The sequence below is a fragment of the Alligator mississippiensis genome, chromosome 1 (assembly GCF_030867095.1).
Source record: "Alligator mississippiensis isolate rAllMis1 chromosome 1, rAllMis1, whole genome shotgun sequence".
In the NCBI taxonomy this organism is placed as follows: Eukaryota; Metazoa; Chordata; order Crocodylia; family Alligatoridae; genus Alligator; species Alligator mississippiensis.
Window position 1 is genome coordinate 438,736,518 of NC_081824.1, and position 15,806 is coordinate 438,752,323.

Here is a 15,806-nt window from a genome sequence, read left to right on the forward strand (position 1 = left end):
CTATGCTACAGTCCCTAGACTCTATTCCGACTGAATCTGCAGGGCCTGATGGCACACCCAACTCTTCAAACGGAGAATGCGTTGCTCAGGAAGTGGTTCATGGCAGGTAGGCGTAGTCTCGGGACATGTGCCCCACTTTCCCACATCAAAAGCAGATCACCCCATTGCTGTTAGGCTTCCTAATCTCTTGGAGTTCCTGACTCCCTGGTTTAGCAGGTTCACGGGGTTTCGAGTACCCCATCACCCTCGGATTCCGGTCTGGCAGATTTCCCCCTAGGGCACTGCTAAAGTTTTCAGCTAGCTGCAGTGCTTCTGTGGAGGACCCCGGCCTATGACAGTGGACCCACTGCTGGGTCTCTTCATCTAAATCAAAAACTGTTCCAGTAGGATCTTGTCACAAATCTCATTTTTAGAACTCTTTACTGGCCTCAGCCACTTGACTGCCAGGTCAGCCAGCTGCTATAGCAAAGCCCATGGCTCTTTTGCTTCCCTCTGCTTCCTCACCCTAAATGTCTGCCAGTAGGTTTTGGGGTTGATGTTCAGCTGGTATAAGATTTCCATCTTGACTTTCTCATAGTCCCTGGCTTCATCCCACCTCATGGATCCATAGGCTACTTGGGCCTTCCTTATTAACAAGACCCCCAACTGCCCAGCTCATCGGGACTTCTCCAGCCTGGCCGCCAAGGCGGACCACTCAAAACTTTCCAGGAATACCTCTGGGTCATCATGTATCGACATCTTCGGTATTCTCAATTTGACCACATTCCGCTGGTGCCAAGCTTCTTGCTGGATCTAGCTTTCCTCCAAAGCCAACTGTCACGCTGATTGCTGCTCCTGTTGCTGGAGGACTTGTCCCACCAAGTGTAGTGTCTGCTGGGCAGGATCCAAGCCGGCTGCCAGCGCCGCCACGGGAACTTCCATTCTCTTGGTTTCCTCTCGGCTGTCGTTGATATTCCCAGCCAATGCACCAGCTTGTCGGGTAGTCACTGGATACGGGTGTGTGCCTTTGCGCCTGGTTGGCATTCACTGGTCCTCTCCCACATGTCATGACCCTCCGTCGGTCTGGTTGGGGTGGCTCTCTCTCTCTCTATTTCCGCCTGCCATGACTTTGATGTTTTGAGGATGTAAAAGAAAAGGGAGGGGTGATGACTTCCCTTCCCCAACCTCAACTGACCACTGGTTCACGCCGCTGACTTCTGTGCCGGCGAAAGACGGAACAAAAAAACAAAAAACAAAAAAGAAAATGTATTGACCATGCCGAGTCCCCTTCCTGGTTGTCGGGGTCAAGACAACCCCTTCTGCTTTGCTTGCCTTCTCCCAGGTGCTTGACTGTCGGTGCCACAGGCAAATGGGTTTTTGGCTGGTTTTTTTCCTTCCCTCTCTAATTGCCACTGCACCCAGCTTAATTGGCTGCCCGCGACAGTTAATCAGCACACACGCAAAAACAAGCCGAGAGTGCCCCTTTTCTCTCTCTCTCTCTCTCTCTCTCTCTCACACTCTTCTTTTCCTTTTAATGAGGACTCCTCTGAGCCCACAAAACCAGATCAGTCTCTTGCCCCATTCCCAGGGACTTCAGTCTCAGGCTGGGTATGGCAACTGTCCTACCTGCCTGTCATCTTCCATGCTTACTCGCTTCTCCTCCCCAGTTCCCTGCCCGGCCCTGGATATTGACCCGGCCACTGATTCCTGCCAATCCGCCTCACTGGACGAGGTGGTGAAGCAGGTCTGGGGCAGACTGGGAGCTCCCGCTGTAGTGTGGAGGTATTATTCTGGCCAGACCTATGCTCATGGTATCCTCTGGTTCTTCACACCCCCCACTTCAGGAAGGATGTGGAGAAGCTTGAGAGTGTCCAGAGGAGAGCCACTTGAATGATCCAAGGCCTAGAGGGAAGGTCATACGAAGAGAGGCTGAGGGACTTGAGACTCTTCAGTCTGGAGAAGAGAAGGCTCAGGGGGGACCTGGTGGCAGCCTACAACTTAAGAAGAGGGGTACATCAGGACCTGGGAGAACACCTGTTCACCAGAGCTCCCCAAGAGATAACAAGGTCTAATGGCTATAAACTCCAGGAAGGATGATTTAGACTAGACATAAGAAAAAAGTTCTTTATAGTGCATGTGTCCAGGGTCTGGAACAAAATCCCCCCAGAGGTGATGCAAGCACCTACTCTGGACTCCTTAAAAAAACAGCTGGATTTATTTCTTGCTGGGATCACTTGATCCCAGCTGACTTCCCACCTATGGCAGGGGGCTGGACCTGATCTTATGAGGTCCCTTCCAGCCCCTAATGTCTATGAAATCTATTAAATGAATCCAAGTAGAAACATAGCTTCCAGTAACTCAGATGCATGATCAAAGTCTCCCCAGGCACCCCATTTGCTCTAACGTTTTTCTCTGATACTGCTGTACCCTGTACCCTATTCCAAACCTACTCCCTGTAGTTAATTAAGTTCTCCTCTATACCTAGCGTGGGAGACTTATTGGGAGAGGGTCTAGATTATGTCTCGGGGTTGCCTTGGTCTGGCTGACTAAAGGAGACCACTGTTTGTGCTTCAGACTAAGGGAAGCACCCCAAGTTCTTGCAGTGAGTCGATAAAGCCTGTGTACCTCACGAGGCACAGAGCCACTAACAGGCTGAGACTCGTGAGTGGTGGCAGCGCTACCCCTAGGCTTGTGAGTGTGCTCCAGGAAGGGAGTTGGCTAGACATGAGACGCCCCCAGGGAGGCACTCAAGAGCTTGGTAGGTGGTCGGGCGCAGTGAGGTGGGTGGCTCAGCGTAGGAGCACCCCCTACTGGCCTGCTACAAGGCCTATAAGATATAGTGTGTGTGTGTGTGTGTGTGTATTTTACTTTAATAATGGCAGTAGATGAAAAGTTAAAATTAATTTCTTTCCTTTTTCTTCATGATCAGGAGGTAACTTTTTTCCTACTGCCTGATCTGTCCTAGCTCCTGGCAATGGGAGTTCAACATTGTGCCCACTCCTTTCTTCTAAATGAGAAAAAGCAGACTAATGGTTCCATTATAGCTGCTCATCTCCCTTGCTGTTACCAAGGAGAAGCGCAGCAAACGTAGGCATCTATGTGAGTGCAAAGATGGACAGTCTTGTTCATGCACTGTCTCCCTACATATGCCATAATAAACAGACAATACAGTCTTTTAAACTAAATACAGTAAAAGCCGTGTTATCCCGCACTTTATTAACTGGCATGCCGGTTGATGTGGCAAAAATGAAACCGGAAATCCCACTTCCAGTTTTGCCAAGTCCCACTTTGCCATGGCCTGGGCCAAAGCAGCCTGTGCAGGGCCTCCCTCCCTGTTCCCCGGCACACTGACACCTGTGCAGGGCCCCTCTCCCTGTCCCCCAGCACACCAATGCCAGGGAGTGAAAGCCTGGAGTGAAAGCCTGGAGCACCGAATGCGGTGGGAGGGGCGGTGGCCTGACCAGGCAAAGACGCCTCTCAGGTAACCAGTAAATTTGGTTATCTGGCACCCCTCATTCCCTATGGGTGCCGGATAACAGAGCTTTTGCTGTACTAATGAAAAATCACATAGGAACCATAGCTATGTTTACCGTATTTATTGATCTATATGTATCTGTATTTCTCAGGCTAAAATTAATAGGGTCAAATTAACCACATTGAAAAACCTCACATAATGAACACATTTGACAACATTATTTATGTATTAAAATTTGAAATAGCATTATACAATCAGTGACTTATTTCTCCATTTCAGTTCTACGAATAGTTTGATGAAAACATGGACAATCAACGGGATGGCATTAACAGATCAACTTGCAATGGAATTTCTGTTCCTGAAAAGAAAATAAACACTTTAGTGGCTGAAGGTCATGGGATACAAATTTTAAAAGTACTGCAAAGGTTCAGAGAACAAAATATTTTTTTTGACTTTAAAATACTTGTGAAAGATGAAATTATTCCTTGTCATCGTTGCGTGCTGGCAGCATGCAGTGACTTTTTCAGGTAAAGTTGCTTGTAGTATGATTTTGAAGGGAATGGATATTTTTAGGTTCTTGGTAGGGACAGTATAACCAGATATATTTATAAAATAGATCAGCATGACTTGTATTTATTCTTAGTTTTGAGCATTATATTAAAGATTGTTAAATTATGCATGTAATATATATGCATTATAACCATATATGTAAACTATGTATACTTTCATTAGGATCCTAATCTGGGCCCAAATTTAGACATGCATATTAGAAAAAGTAGAATGGCTCTGAATCTGAAGCGCACATGCCATTAATATATTTTATATTACAGTAAATTAGTCCACAACATTATGGAATAAACTTCATAATACATTTTACAGTTTTTCTGATGAGTTAAGAAGGGAGATATTTGGTTTAAATGTAACTTAAAATCTGAGGTTAATTTTTATTTTTTTCTTATTTTTTACAAATTTGTCCAAATGTCAAATTCAACACCCAGACATTAAATGGGTTGGTCAGCTTTCCTTATGTACCAGGATTTATAAAGGCTAATGAATGATTTGTGCTCATCTATATAAAGGATATAGTCCTTTCTATTACAACATGACTAATCTTCATTTCCAAAGAATCTTGTTAATCTTTGCTCTAGTAAGGCACAAATTTGCAAATCTACACTGAAAGTATATTTCCAGGTATACTGTTCACTTAAGCACAAAACATGTTTTTCTTTGCTGAGGATTTAAAACTACTGAAAATGAGGTAATATTATCAAGAAGGCAAAACCGGAGTAACATATCATTGCCTAGCCCAGCCCCTGCCATGAACTGAAGCCCTGAGATGCTCAGTGAGTACATGTTGAGATATTTGCTACTTGTTCTTCTTGCCAGCTGCTTCTCCTAATGCTTTCACTGAAAACACAGTTCTTATGCCAAATCCCCCTGAGTGAAGAGGAACTGGCTGGCAATACTACATGGAGCAGAAGTGCTTTAGTAAAGTTACCTCCATAATTCTGCTTCCCACCTGTTTCTGCAGCAGTTCCTATGAAAGCTACCCCTGGCCCTCCTTGATAATCAAGACTAACGGGGAGCAAGTAATGTACTCACTGGGTGTGTCTACATGTGCATTCACTGCGCAGTAATTTACTGCACAATATGTGGTTTTTAGACCAGTGCCTACAGATGTAGCCATTACAGTGCAGTAACGCTGTGTGTGCACCAACTTGGGAATAAAGTTACTCCCAAGTCAATTCTCACAAACAGGGTTACTGCACAGTAACTATTCAGGAGTAAATTTGCTACTTGCGTCATGCAGGTAGCAAATTTACTCCCGAGTCAGCGTAAGTTGCCATAGTTACTGCTCACTGACCTAAGTTACTGTGTAATGATGATGCATGTATAAACACTCCCACTGCCTACTTACTGAGAGGATAGGATGAGGGGCTGAAAAATGTGGGTCATTTTTTCCTTCAACAAGTGGAGGTCCATCACCAACTTATTCCTCTTTTCCTGAAGGATTCTGAATTGTGCACCAAGGCAGCACTTTCTCAAGAACTATTGCTGAAGAAAAGAGAAACAGTATAAGAAGGAATATTTCTTGTCATTCATTCCTTCAGCTACTTCCTACCTTACTTTTCTTAGGCTCCCAACATTAGCTAATATGGATTATTGAGGTATTATTGCATATCAAGTAGTCTAGGTATAAGCAAAACATATCACGGTATATTTTGCAGAATATCCATGTTATTTAAATATTTTAGAACACCATGCCCTACGATCTTCTGTGGCATAAATAGGTGTAATCCAATAGATTTGCACTTTCTCATACATCTGAATTTGGTCCCCTATATTAAAGAACACAGCACAATGGAATACTAAGTACATGCAAGAAGTGTGAAGGAGATATTAGTTACAATTTAATGTTCATTGTTGCTGTGCCACAGAGTGCTGCGACCCTCACTGCTTTCACTCAAGATGTAATCTCTTAATTGCAACAAATTTCTGTTGATGGAGAATTCAGTGCAGCAGTTATGGGCTTATTGTAATATGACTCTGGGCATATGCAGATGGTCTGAGTAACCTGGAACGCAGGAAAGTTCTGATTAAAAAAATCCTCCCTGCATATTGTTTGCAGGAAAAATCCAGGAGCTAACAGGAAGTTAAGGATCTGAGTGTGTCAGACAGACCCTACTGCTTTATAAACTAGGCAGCAAGAAACCAAGGACCTACATGAAAAAGAGAGGCTACTCTTGTGCTAGAAACTCAACATAAGTTTCCTAAATACACTGTGGAAATGTACCCTGGAAAAGAAGGAATTAGTTTGGGAATGCTTTAGCCTGAACACATCAGTGCCACAGACCCTGCTCTGTGGCAGTGACATTTTAAAAGTAAACCATTTGGAACAATGTATCATAGAATGACAGGTGAGGATGGGTCCCGTAATGCTCCATCCTATGTTCCTCCCTTTCTCCCTCTGCGTTCTATTAGTTAATATTATTATCTGTTCCCATGACTTTCTGTTTCCCTTTGCCAAGTCCCATGTTCCTATCTGTTTTTCTGACATCCTGTCCTCACCTTTTCACCATCATCCACCCAGTTGTCAGGCTTTTAACCTGGAAAGTATTTTTGTCTCAGCTGTCTCTTTTAACCCAGAACACAAATTTAAATACTTCTTCTTTCAACAGAGTATTAAAAAAAATCAACCTTTCCTCTCTCTCCACCCTACCAATTCTTACCATCTCATGTACCATTAAAGCCTCCTTCTGTCTGGCCTTGAAAGTTCCAGTCTATTTTCTGTCCCCCAAATCCATTGAAAACACTCTTGCCAAGATCATTTTCCTTCCCTAGCACTTCAACCATCTAACTTCATCTTTTTCTCCATTGGCTCGTCTTTCTTCACCAGATTAGATTTCTTTTCCTTACCTTCACAGTGCTTCATATTTTAGCCCTAGTCAGCCCATCTGCTGTAATATTTTATTGAACTGTGTTGATTTTTCCTTCTTTTCAGTATCATGTTTCCTTGTCTTCCCCATCTTTGCAAGATGATTTTAGATGTGTTATCTAATCTTTGTGTGTATCTTCTATATTTTATTTGCAGAGCCATGTTTGAAGTTAACATGAAAGAAAGAGATGATGGGAGCGTTACTATAAGTAATTTGTCACCTAAGGCAGTGAAGGCTTTTCTTGATTATGCCTATACAGGAAAAACAGAGATAACAAATGATAATGTGGAAATGCTCTTCCAGTTGTCGTCATTTCTTCAAATTTCACTCCTTTCCAAAGCTTGCAGTGACTTTCTAGTAAAAACTATCGATCTTGTCAATTGTTTACAATTGCTTTCCTTGTCAGAAAGTTATGGGTCTGTTCATTTGTTTGATCATACACTAGAATTTGCACTGCATCATTTTTCCTTGTTGCTCAGATCAGCTGATTTCTTGGAGATGAATTTTGAGATATTACAAAAATGTCTTGAAGCAGATGAACTAAATGTCCCTGAGGAAGAAACTGTGCTGAAAGCTGTCCTTCAGTGGACCAAACATAACTTAGAAACAAGACAGAAGCATCTGCCTCAGTTGATTAAAAAAGTGAGATTACATCATTTATCTGAAAAGACCCTGCAGGACTTTTTGCACTCTGAAGAACATTTGTTTAAGAGTGCTAATTGCTTAGTAATAATGAATGATGCAATTAAAAGTGTGCAAAATTCCAGTGGACTGTTTCCAGATGCTCGCCCTTCAACAACAGAAAAATATATATTTGTTCACAAAACGGAAGAAAATGGAGAAATTAGGTATACATTTTGCTATAATATCAAAACTGATAAATGGAAAGAGCTGCCACATACACACATGATTGATCTGCCAGGCTCAAGTTTATGTAGTTATGGAGAAAAGATATTTATAACTGGTGGGTGCAAAGGGAACTGCTGTAAGACTATTAGACTTCATATTGCTGAGCCATTTCATGATGCTACTGACCAGACCTGGTGTTACTGTCCAGTCCAAAATGAATTCTCTTTGGTGTCACCTATGAAAAAAACAAGGACAATGCACACATCTGTCATGACCCTAAATCAGTTGTTTGTAATTGGTGGAAAAACCCAAGGAGCACAAGACACAAGAAGTCTTTTGGATGTAGAGTCTTATAATCCTCTCTCCAAAGAATGGAAATCTGTAAGCCAGTTACCAAGAGGCATATACTATCCAGAAGCAAGTGCATGTCAAAATATAATTTATGTCCTTGGCTCTGAAGTAGAGATTACTGATGCCTTTAATCCATCCCTTGATTGTTTCTTTAAGTATAATGCTATGACAGATCAGTGGTCTGAGCTTGTAGCAGAGTTTGGACAGTTCTTTCATGCAACATTAATCAAAGCTGTTCCCGTGAACAGCACATTGTACATATGTGACCTTTCCACCTACAAGGTTTACAGTTTTTGCCCAGAAACTTGTGTTTGGAAAGGGGAAGGATCTTTTGAATGTGCTGGCTTTAATGCAGGAGCAGTTGGAATAGAAGACAAAATTTACATACTAGGTGGTGACTATGCTCCAGATGAAATTACAGACGAAGTGCAAGTCTACCACAGTAACAGGTCTGAGTGGGAGGAAGTCTCGCCAATGCCAAGAGCTTTAACTGAGTTTTACTGTCAGGTAATTCAGTTTAACAAATGCAGGGACCCATGGTTCTCTCTTTTGGCAGGGTGCTCTGAAGGATTTTAAAGGTTCATAAGGTCAAAATAGCATACTTAAGTTTTAACTGTTTAAAAGCTGTTTAAAAACCTGTAAGTTTTATTTATTTTAACGTCTTCTGTTTAAAATGTATTCAGTAGGATTGTGTATATATATATTTTGTTGTTCATAACTAAACATCTTAATGGGATGAATTAAGGTTTTTTTTTATCCTAGTAGAGGGAGTCTAGACACAGCATTGTCTCAATTTTCACTTGCTGCACTGGCTTTAGCAAGGGTAAATACCAAAGAAGCCTTGATCTTCACAAAGCATTCAGTCTGAATAGTTAACCTGAAGAGAGTAGTCATTTCTACAGTTTGATTTTTTTTTAATCTCTTCCTTGTGGCCTGTTTCACTCGTTTCTTGTGCCTTGGTAGTAGCCACACTTGCTGTTTTAATTCTGGCCTTGTGGTAAGGTAATCTCTTGAGACTGACACCTTTCTACAAGGATTGCTGTATTGTATGTGGCTCACATAGTAACTTCTTGCAGCTGTACGGATAATTATCTCAGTAGTGCTACCAACCACAGCTATGCCAAAAGAGAAAGTTTAACCTAAGTCTTCCATCTATCAAGCAATGCTACTTACTAAGCCACTGTTAAGGTGAACTGGGAGGCACAAGTTTGTAATAAAACTGCTTCAGTGAACTAAATTGGAAGAGTCCATATAACAGTGTATATAAAATGCTAAGTAGAGAACAGAAATAAACAAATCCTCCATCTGTATAAATCAAAATGGATGTTTCTGAAGTCATTGCATTTTTTTAAATTGTAAATAAAATTTTAACTAAACTAAAACCGTTCAGGATATGCACTTTCACCTTGTACCCAACAATCCATCTTGGATGTAGATATCACATGATAATCACTACTCTAAATATATTGCTTGAGAAAATGTTATGGTAAGCTAATATAATAATGGTAAAGTTGCAGTGAAACATTTCATTTGGCAAATTTAGCACTCTGCTTCCAAAGTAGAGTTGTCTTTCACAGAAGAAAAAAGTGCTGGTTAAGCATATGCATCTTCCAGTGCCCCATCCAGCTGCTTCAGACAAGTACTGAGGTCTGAATTTGCTTTTATGTGTAATGTATGCTGTAGTGACAATATATTGAAATAGTAAACTCATGTTACCTAGGAAAAACAGTACACATTTGTTTAGAGCATATACCATGTCTAAGCAATGTAAATTGAACAAATAAATAAAATTCCAGAGGGAAGATGTTATAGATAACTTTCTTGATATGTCAAGACAATCTGGATAATCTTAAACAAACAAAACAGTTCATGTCACCTCTCTGGGTACATTTTCCCCATAATCAAGCACAGTATTAATGTCTGAAGTTCACTTTCTTTTTGTATCATATTTCCTTTTCAAATACTATACAAGGTCCAAGTTCCATGACTGTCCTTGTATATTGGCATCAAATAATCTTATGAGGCTAGCCAAGATTTACCATGAAAATTTTCATAAAAGTGTAACTGAAAATTATGTAAATATGAAGACTGTTTTTCAAGTGAAAAATTCTAGTTTGTATTAAAGTATAGATACAATTCTTTAAAAGGATATATTTTGTTATAGGTTTAAGACTCCAGCTAACATTTGCCTTTTTATTTCTCCTTTCTCAGATGATCTCCAAATTATTTAAAAACTACACTTGATCAGAAAGTACTTTACAGTCCTCCCACTAAAATGCAAGTACCTCATTGTTAGAACACACCAGCTTTTTGTTAGTTCAAAACAGCTATATAGCACAAATTAGGAAAAGTGCATAACATAGTATGGAGTGTATATGCATTGTCACAACTTCAGTGTTAGGTTTCATTACAAATACAGGACCTGATTCTCTATTGTTTTGCCATTTTGGGGCACATCCAGATGAGCATGCATGTGTATTTCTCCAATGCCAAATAGCAGGGGCACATAGTCGTGCCCCTGCTATGTGTCCGTGGGGAATGCTCGTGCACATGCACTCTGTCACGCAGGAAGTTGCCCCGGATGGGGTAGGAAAAACTAGGGCCAGCACCTGGGCTGGCCCCATCAGCCTTACCTGTGGTTCTTGGGGCTTCTCAGAGCTCTAGTGGTGGCTATCCAGCACGCGGAACCTGGCTCTTGCTGGCCAGACTCCAGTTTCAGGTGATGCATGCTGCCACCACATGTGCCAGCCCACTTTTTTGACACTAGGATCTCCCACTGTCAAACCGCCCCTGCAGCACAGTGAACTCCTGCATGTACAACGCTTGCAGTTTGCAGCACCTCATACCACATGTGCACACTTGTCTGGATGTGTCCTTGTGGTCTTTGCCTAATATAATGTAAGCGTAGAATTGATGTAAAATAAGAAAAAGAAGAGAAATGTGTGATTCTCAGTATAATAGGTGTGCATGACTACACAAGACACACAGAGAGAAATAGATCTATAACTTTTTTTCTTAATTGGAACCATTATGGACAACTTACCAAGCTACAGAGTGAGCTTTGAGTAAGATAGAAGGGCCATAAAGACTAATCCGTACAGCACACTCGCATAACTTGGATGTCTAATTTTAAACACTGAATGGTTCTTTTTTTTCCTGACACTCAATAGGTAAATCTCACCATAATTTATATCTGGTAATTCCTCAAATATTAATAATAAAACATTACTCTTCATATAAAAATAAATGTATTCCTTGCATGTTTGTCTTAAAGCTGTGCTACATTTTTCATTCCTAGTAAATGACTTAGAAATGTCTTTAAATCCAAGGAAACATTTGTAAACAATAAGGCTTACCTAAGATTGAGAATGAAATTGAGTGATTTCTTTCATTACATTTTCAATTCAAGAGGGGAAATAATACCTAAAATATACATTAAAAGACATATGGCAATAATATGGAGTTTTGCTAATTTAAAAATGGATGATCAGTTTCTCTGCTTGATTTATCTACCTGAATTTAATCAGTTACACAACAAGAAAATTTTGCCCACCATTTCAGGACAACACTTCAGTTAAACATTTTAATTAATGTTATGCCTATTCAATAAGTGTATTTTATTTTTTTCTCTGCTACAGAAAGTATATGACCTTAGGTGGTAGTTAAAATAACCCTAGATTAAAAATACCCAAATGGAATAATAGGTGTTCCTCAGGCTAGCCTTTGGATGCACTGATAATATATATATGATCCAGTTCCATACCCATCACAATTGTAGTCATGGATATTACAAATTCTGGCTACAGATACTAATAAGTCTGATGATTCACACAACCCTGAGTGTGGTGGTGACACTAATACAGGAACTGACTCTGGGAAGTCTTTCATGAATTTCAAAAGTTTTCTTTGAGTACAGACTGTTGTAGTGATCAAGAGATAATATAGTTGTATTAGTTAAAGTACTTGGTAATTTCTGTTGCCTCCAGCGAAGTTGATATACAATGACATGATTTTTCTATTGCTGTGCAGTTCTGTTGTGGAGAAAAATTTAATTGGCACGTCTGTCTTCAGAGAGAACAGAACTGGACCCAAATTTAGGCATGTTACATTAAAAAACAGGTGTCATAATATAGTTAAGGTCCCACCCTTTTTCAACTCCTTCTATGAGTAATCCTTAATCATGCAAGTAATCTCAGTGAAATAAACATAACTGTTGAAATGAGCAAGGATTATTTCCATGAGTTCTAGTTGCAGGATTAAATCATAACTAGTAAATAAATGTATTACACAATTACAATAGTTACAAATTAATGCAAATCATTTGTTTTAATTATTTAGTTTGATATTTCTAAACTAAAGCACATTATTATTTTTTAAAAGTCAAAAAATGTAAATTTAAGTATTGTACATCTTTTTGCTGGATTATTCTGATATTTATTTGAAAAATTACTTGCATGTAAATGTATATAGTCTTTTTGCACTTATATAATGTAACCAAAACAAGAAATGTTAAATATTCACATACATTATGTAAAAAATAAAAAATTACAGCATGATGAGTATAATATACATTAAAGTGATGTCATGTAAGTGATTTCTTTAATACCCAGTTATTATTTTATTGGATTATCTTAAAATTGAAAGAATGCTACCCCAGTTTTAAGGCATTTTGGTAACGTATAACCAATTTTAAGTTTTGGTAGTTATCACAAATGCCAATATTAAAATATTTTATGTTGAACCATTATGTTTGCAGACTTAGCACATTTTGTTTTGTATTTATTTAATCATGTATTTATTTTCTGCTTATAAATAAATGTTAGTAACCAGTTAAGCAGGGATGGGCAAAATGCAGCCCATAGGCCAGATATGGCCTGTCAGGCCACTCTATCTGGCCTGTGGGGCCCCTAAAATATTTAGAAAATTAATATTTATCTGCCCCTGGCTGCCTGTCATGTGGTCCTCAATGGCTTGCCAAAACTCAGTAAGCAGCCCTCCGCCTGAAATATTTGCCTGCCTGAGAGTTAACAGCGGGTTAATGGTTAGTTGTGTTTGCAGGGGTGCATCTGCATTTGCAATTAGTGCGCAGCACATTGAGCCAGGTCAGAGCAGGGGAATCCAGGGGTCAGCCTGCCAGCCCCCTGGCTCAGCGTGCTGCAGAGGGGCTGGCTGGGGCACAAGGGTACATAAGTGGGGGCCTAGCTGGAAGGCAGCCTCTGCACTGAAGTACCTTCATGCCCCAGTCAGTCCAGGCAGCATCTCCATGTGTACTGCTGCAGGGTGAAAAAACTCCACAGCAGGATAGTACTTGTATTTAAAAGTACTATCCTGCTGTACAGTTAATTAATCTACTACGGCCTAATAGGGGCATGCATGTAGATGTGTGACGCTTATTGATCAGCTAATTAATCAACTGCACAGTAAATGTGTAGACACGCCCAAGATGGGGTTGATTTAGTGACTCAAATTTATGCCTGGTGTGACTCCATGAGGAAACCTTTACAAATTGCTCTGATAAATATTGTTGCATTATACAGAAATGGAGACTTGCACAGGAAAGATGTGTGGCCTAAATTATTCAAAGGTGCTTTAAATATTGGCTGTCTTGAGAGCTTCATGATTTATTTTTATTAAAATCAGTGGAGTTACAGCAGGTGAAAATTTGGTACATGTTTCTATTTGAACATTTTTCTCACACTGCATTTTTCCCAATATCTGATAAGAAGTATAGATCGGTAACATTAATATGCCATAGTTTTATATAATGTTGGTGCTCCAAAGTCAAAAAATATTACCAATGATATTGCATTTGCTGAAATGTTCATTTTGTGAAATAAAATCTGAACATTTTTATCTGTATCATATGAATTCTTTCATGGTAAATCTCAAAATATAGAGAACCTCCAGCAGTTAGCTAAATTAGCCATATTAGCTATAGGGATTTGGGGGGGGGGGGGGGGCGGTTATTTTAAGAATGTAACATCATTTCGTTATTCCAGTCAAGGTCAAGTTGTAGGCCAGGTCTACACAAAGTGATGCACTAATTTAAGCAAAGAAAGAGTAAATTTTAAGATGGTGTGGTTAAACTAATGAACATTTGCTGCTTATGAAGTCACTTAAATGATTTTTTTGGTTAAAGTAGATAGTCTATAAGAGAAAATTACAACAGATCAATTAAAGGTAAGATTTTAAACCAATTTATTTAAATCTCTGCAAAACAGTGTGAACATTTATTTTGGGTTAGATCAGGTAGAAATCAGTTTAATCTGATTTAATGGCAATACAACCTTAACTCTACCTCCCCCAGAGCTGCTAATACCCCTTGGGAACTATCAGCATGCAATTTAACCATCTTCACAATTCCCGGTGTAGCTGTACCAACTGGTGAAGAAATTCACTGTAAAAGTTTGGCAGTGCTGTGATTGTAGCGTAATAAAATCTAACAGGAGTTTGGCCGTAGTAAATAAGTTGAAGTACAAAGGAAGGATGTTTACCTTGAAAGATCCAGTTGCTTCATTTTAGCTGGGAATCATGTAGACTGGTCAGAAGTACTGCACAGACACTTATTGCCTCAAAAACTATTAGCAGGATGAGGTATAAGAGAGGTAAGTAAGTGATGATACATTAAGTAGAATACAGATAAAGATGGTTGCAAAAAGAGTGAGGGTTATAAAAGGCAAATCATACTCATTTTTTTAGGTACTTCTCTTGATTACAAGTTTTTCCTTGAGAGGAGTTAAACCAGAGGTGGGCAATTATTTTAGCTTAATAAGGGCTGCTTAATGAGTTTTGGTGAGCTGTTGAAGGTCGCAATGGTAGCCCTGCGCCTGATATTTGCCCTGCCCCCTGGTTGTTATATCTTGGGACTGGAAGTCCCACCCTCTGACCCCTGACTGTTGCCACTGAAGTCCCTTCTCTTTCCCCTGGAAGTACTCCTTTTGGGAGTAGGGGTTGCCATCTTGGAACCAGAAAAAAAAAAAGAATCATATATTAAAAGTCAAATATCTACTATAACATAGTTTAATTTCATTCCAAAAAATACTTTTGTCACGATTTGTATTTGTGTAGTGCAGTGGTTCTCAACCTCTTTTGTACCAGGACCCATTTGTAAACATTAATGGCCAGTCCTGACCCAGTGCCCCTCATTCCCAGCCTGCTGCCTCCCACCCCCAGCCCCCCAGTGTGTGGGGCAGGGGGTGGGTGTGTGGGGCAGGGGGAGCCCCAAACAACCCCTTCCAGGCTGGAACTCTGCCAGCTTGCAAGGGAAAAGCCACATTTTCCCACATTTTTCTCCTTTAAAAAAGAATCCACTTTTAAAGTTTGTTGAACCATTTCGAAAATTTGTTCGTGGCCCTTTCATATATTCTTGCGACCCACTTTTGGGTTGCAGCCCACAGGTTGAGAAATGCTGGCATAGTGTATATAGAGGTGATTGCATAATAGCTCAAAAATAAAGTCTTACTCTTGTATATAGTGCATGGGGGACTGTGTGGGGTGTGGTTGGGGGCTGGGTGTGTGTGGTGGGGTGTGTGTGTGTGTATGTGTGTGAGGTTTGTGAGGGAGTGTGGCTGTGTGTGGGGAATAGGGTATGTTGCTAAGTGTCTGTATCTGTGGGGTGGGTTGTGAGGGCATGTGTGGGTGTGTGGGGTTTGTGGGGAGAGAGGGAGGGTAGGGAGTGTGGGGACTCCTCCACAGACTACCCCTCCCCATGGTGC

At 40.4% G+C, this 15,806-nt stretch overlaps 1 protein-coding gene and 1 long non-coding RNA gene across 3 annotated transcripts; one reads left to right on the plus strand and one right to left on the minus strand.

Moving 5' to 3' along the window:
• Positions 1 to 3,560: 3,560 nt before the first annotated feature.
• Positions 3,561 to 6,571, minus strand: LOC132247759 (uncharacterized). The gene is made up of 2 exons (XR_009459157.1): positions 5,373 to 6,571; positions 3,561 to 3,812 (listed from the first exon to the last, which is right to left on the minus strand). It is a non-coding gene; the product is annotated as an uncharacterized LOC132247759 (long non-coding RNA).
• KBTBD3 (kelch repeat and BTB domain containing 3) lies at positions 3,758 to 13,950 on the plus strand. 2 transcript variants are annotated; one of them, XM_019482015.2, is made up of 3 exons: positions 3,895 to 3,981; positions 4,690 to 4,797; positions 7,047 to 13,950. In XM_019482015.2, the coding sequence occupies exon 3, from the start codon at positions 7,051 to 7,053 to the stop codon at positions 8,665 to 8,667; it is 1,617 nt and encodes a 538-aa protein (XP_019337560.1). In that variant the 5' UTR covers positions 3,895 to 3,981; positions 4,690 to 4,797; positions 7,047 to 7,050; the 3' UTR covers positions 8,668 to 13,950. The 2 variants fall into 2 exon arrangements, with proteins under 2 accessions (XP_019337559.1, XP_019337560.1); XM_019482014.2 differs by lacking the exon at positions 4,690 to 4,797 and having other exon boundaries at positions 3,758 to 3,981.
• The last annotated feature ends 1,856 nt before the right edge of the window (positions 13,951 to 15,806 follow it).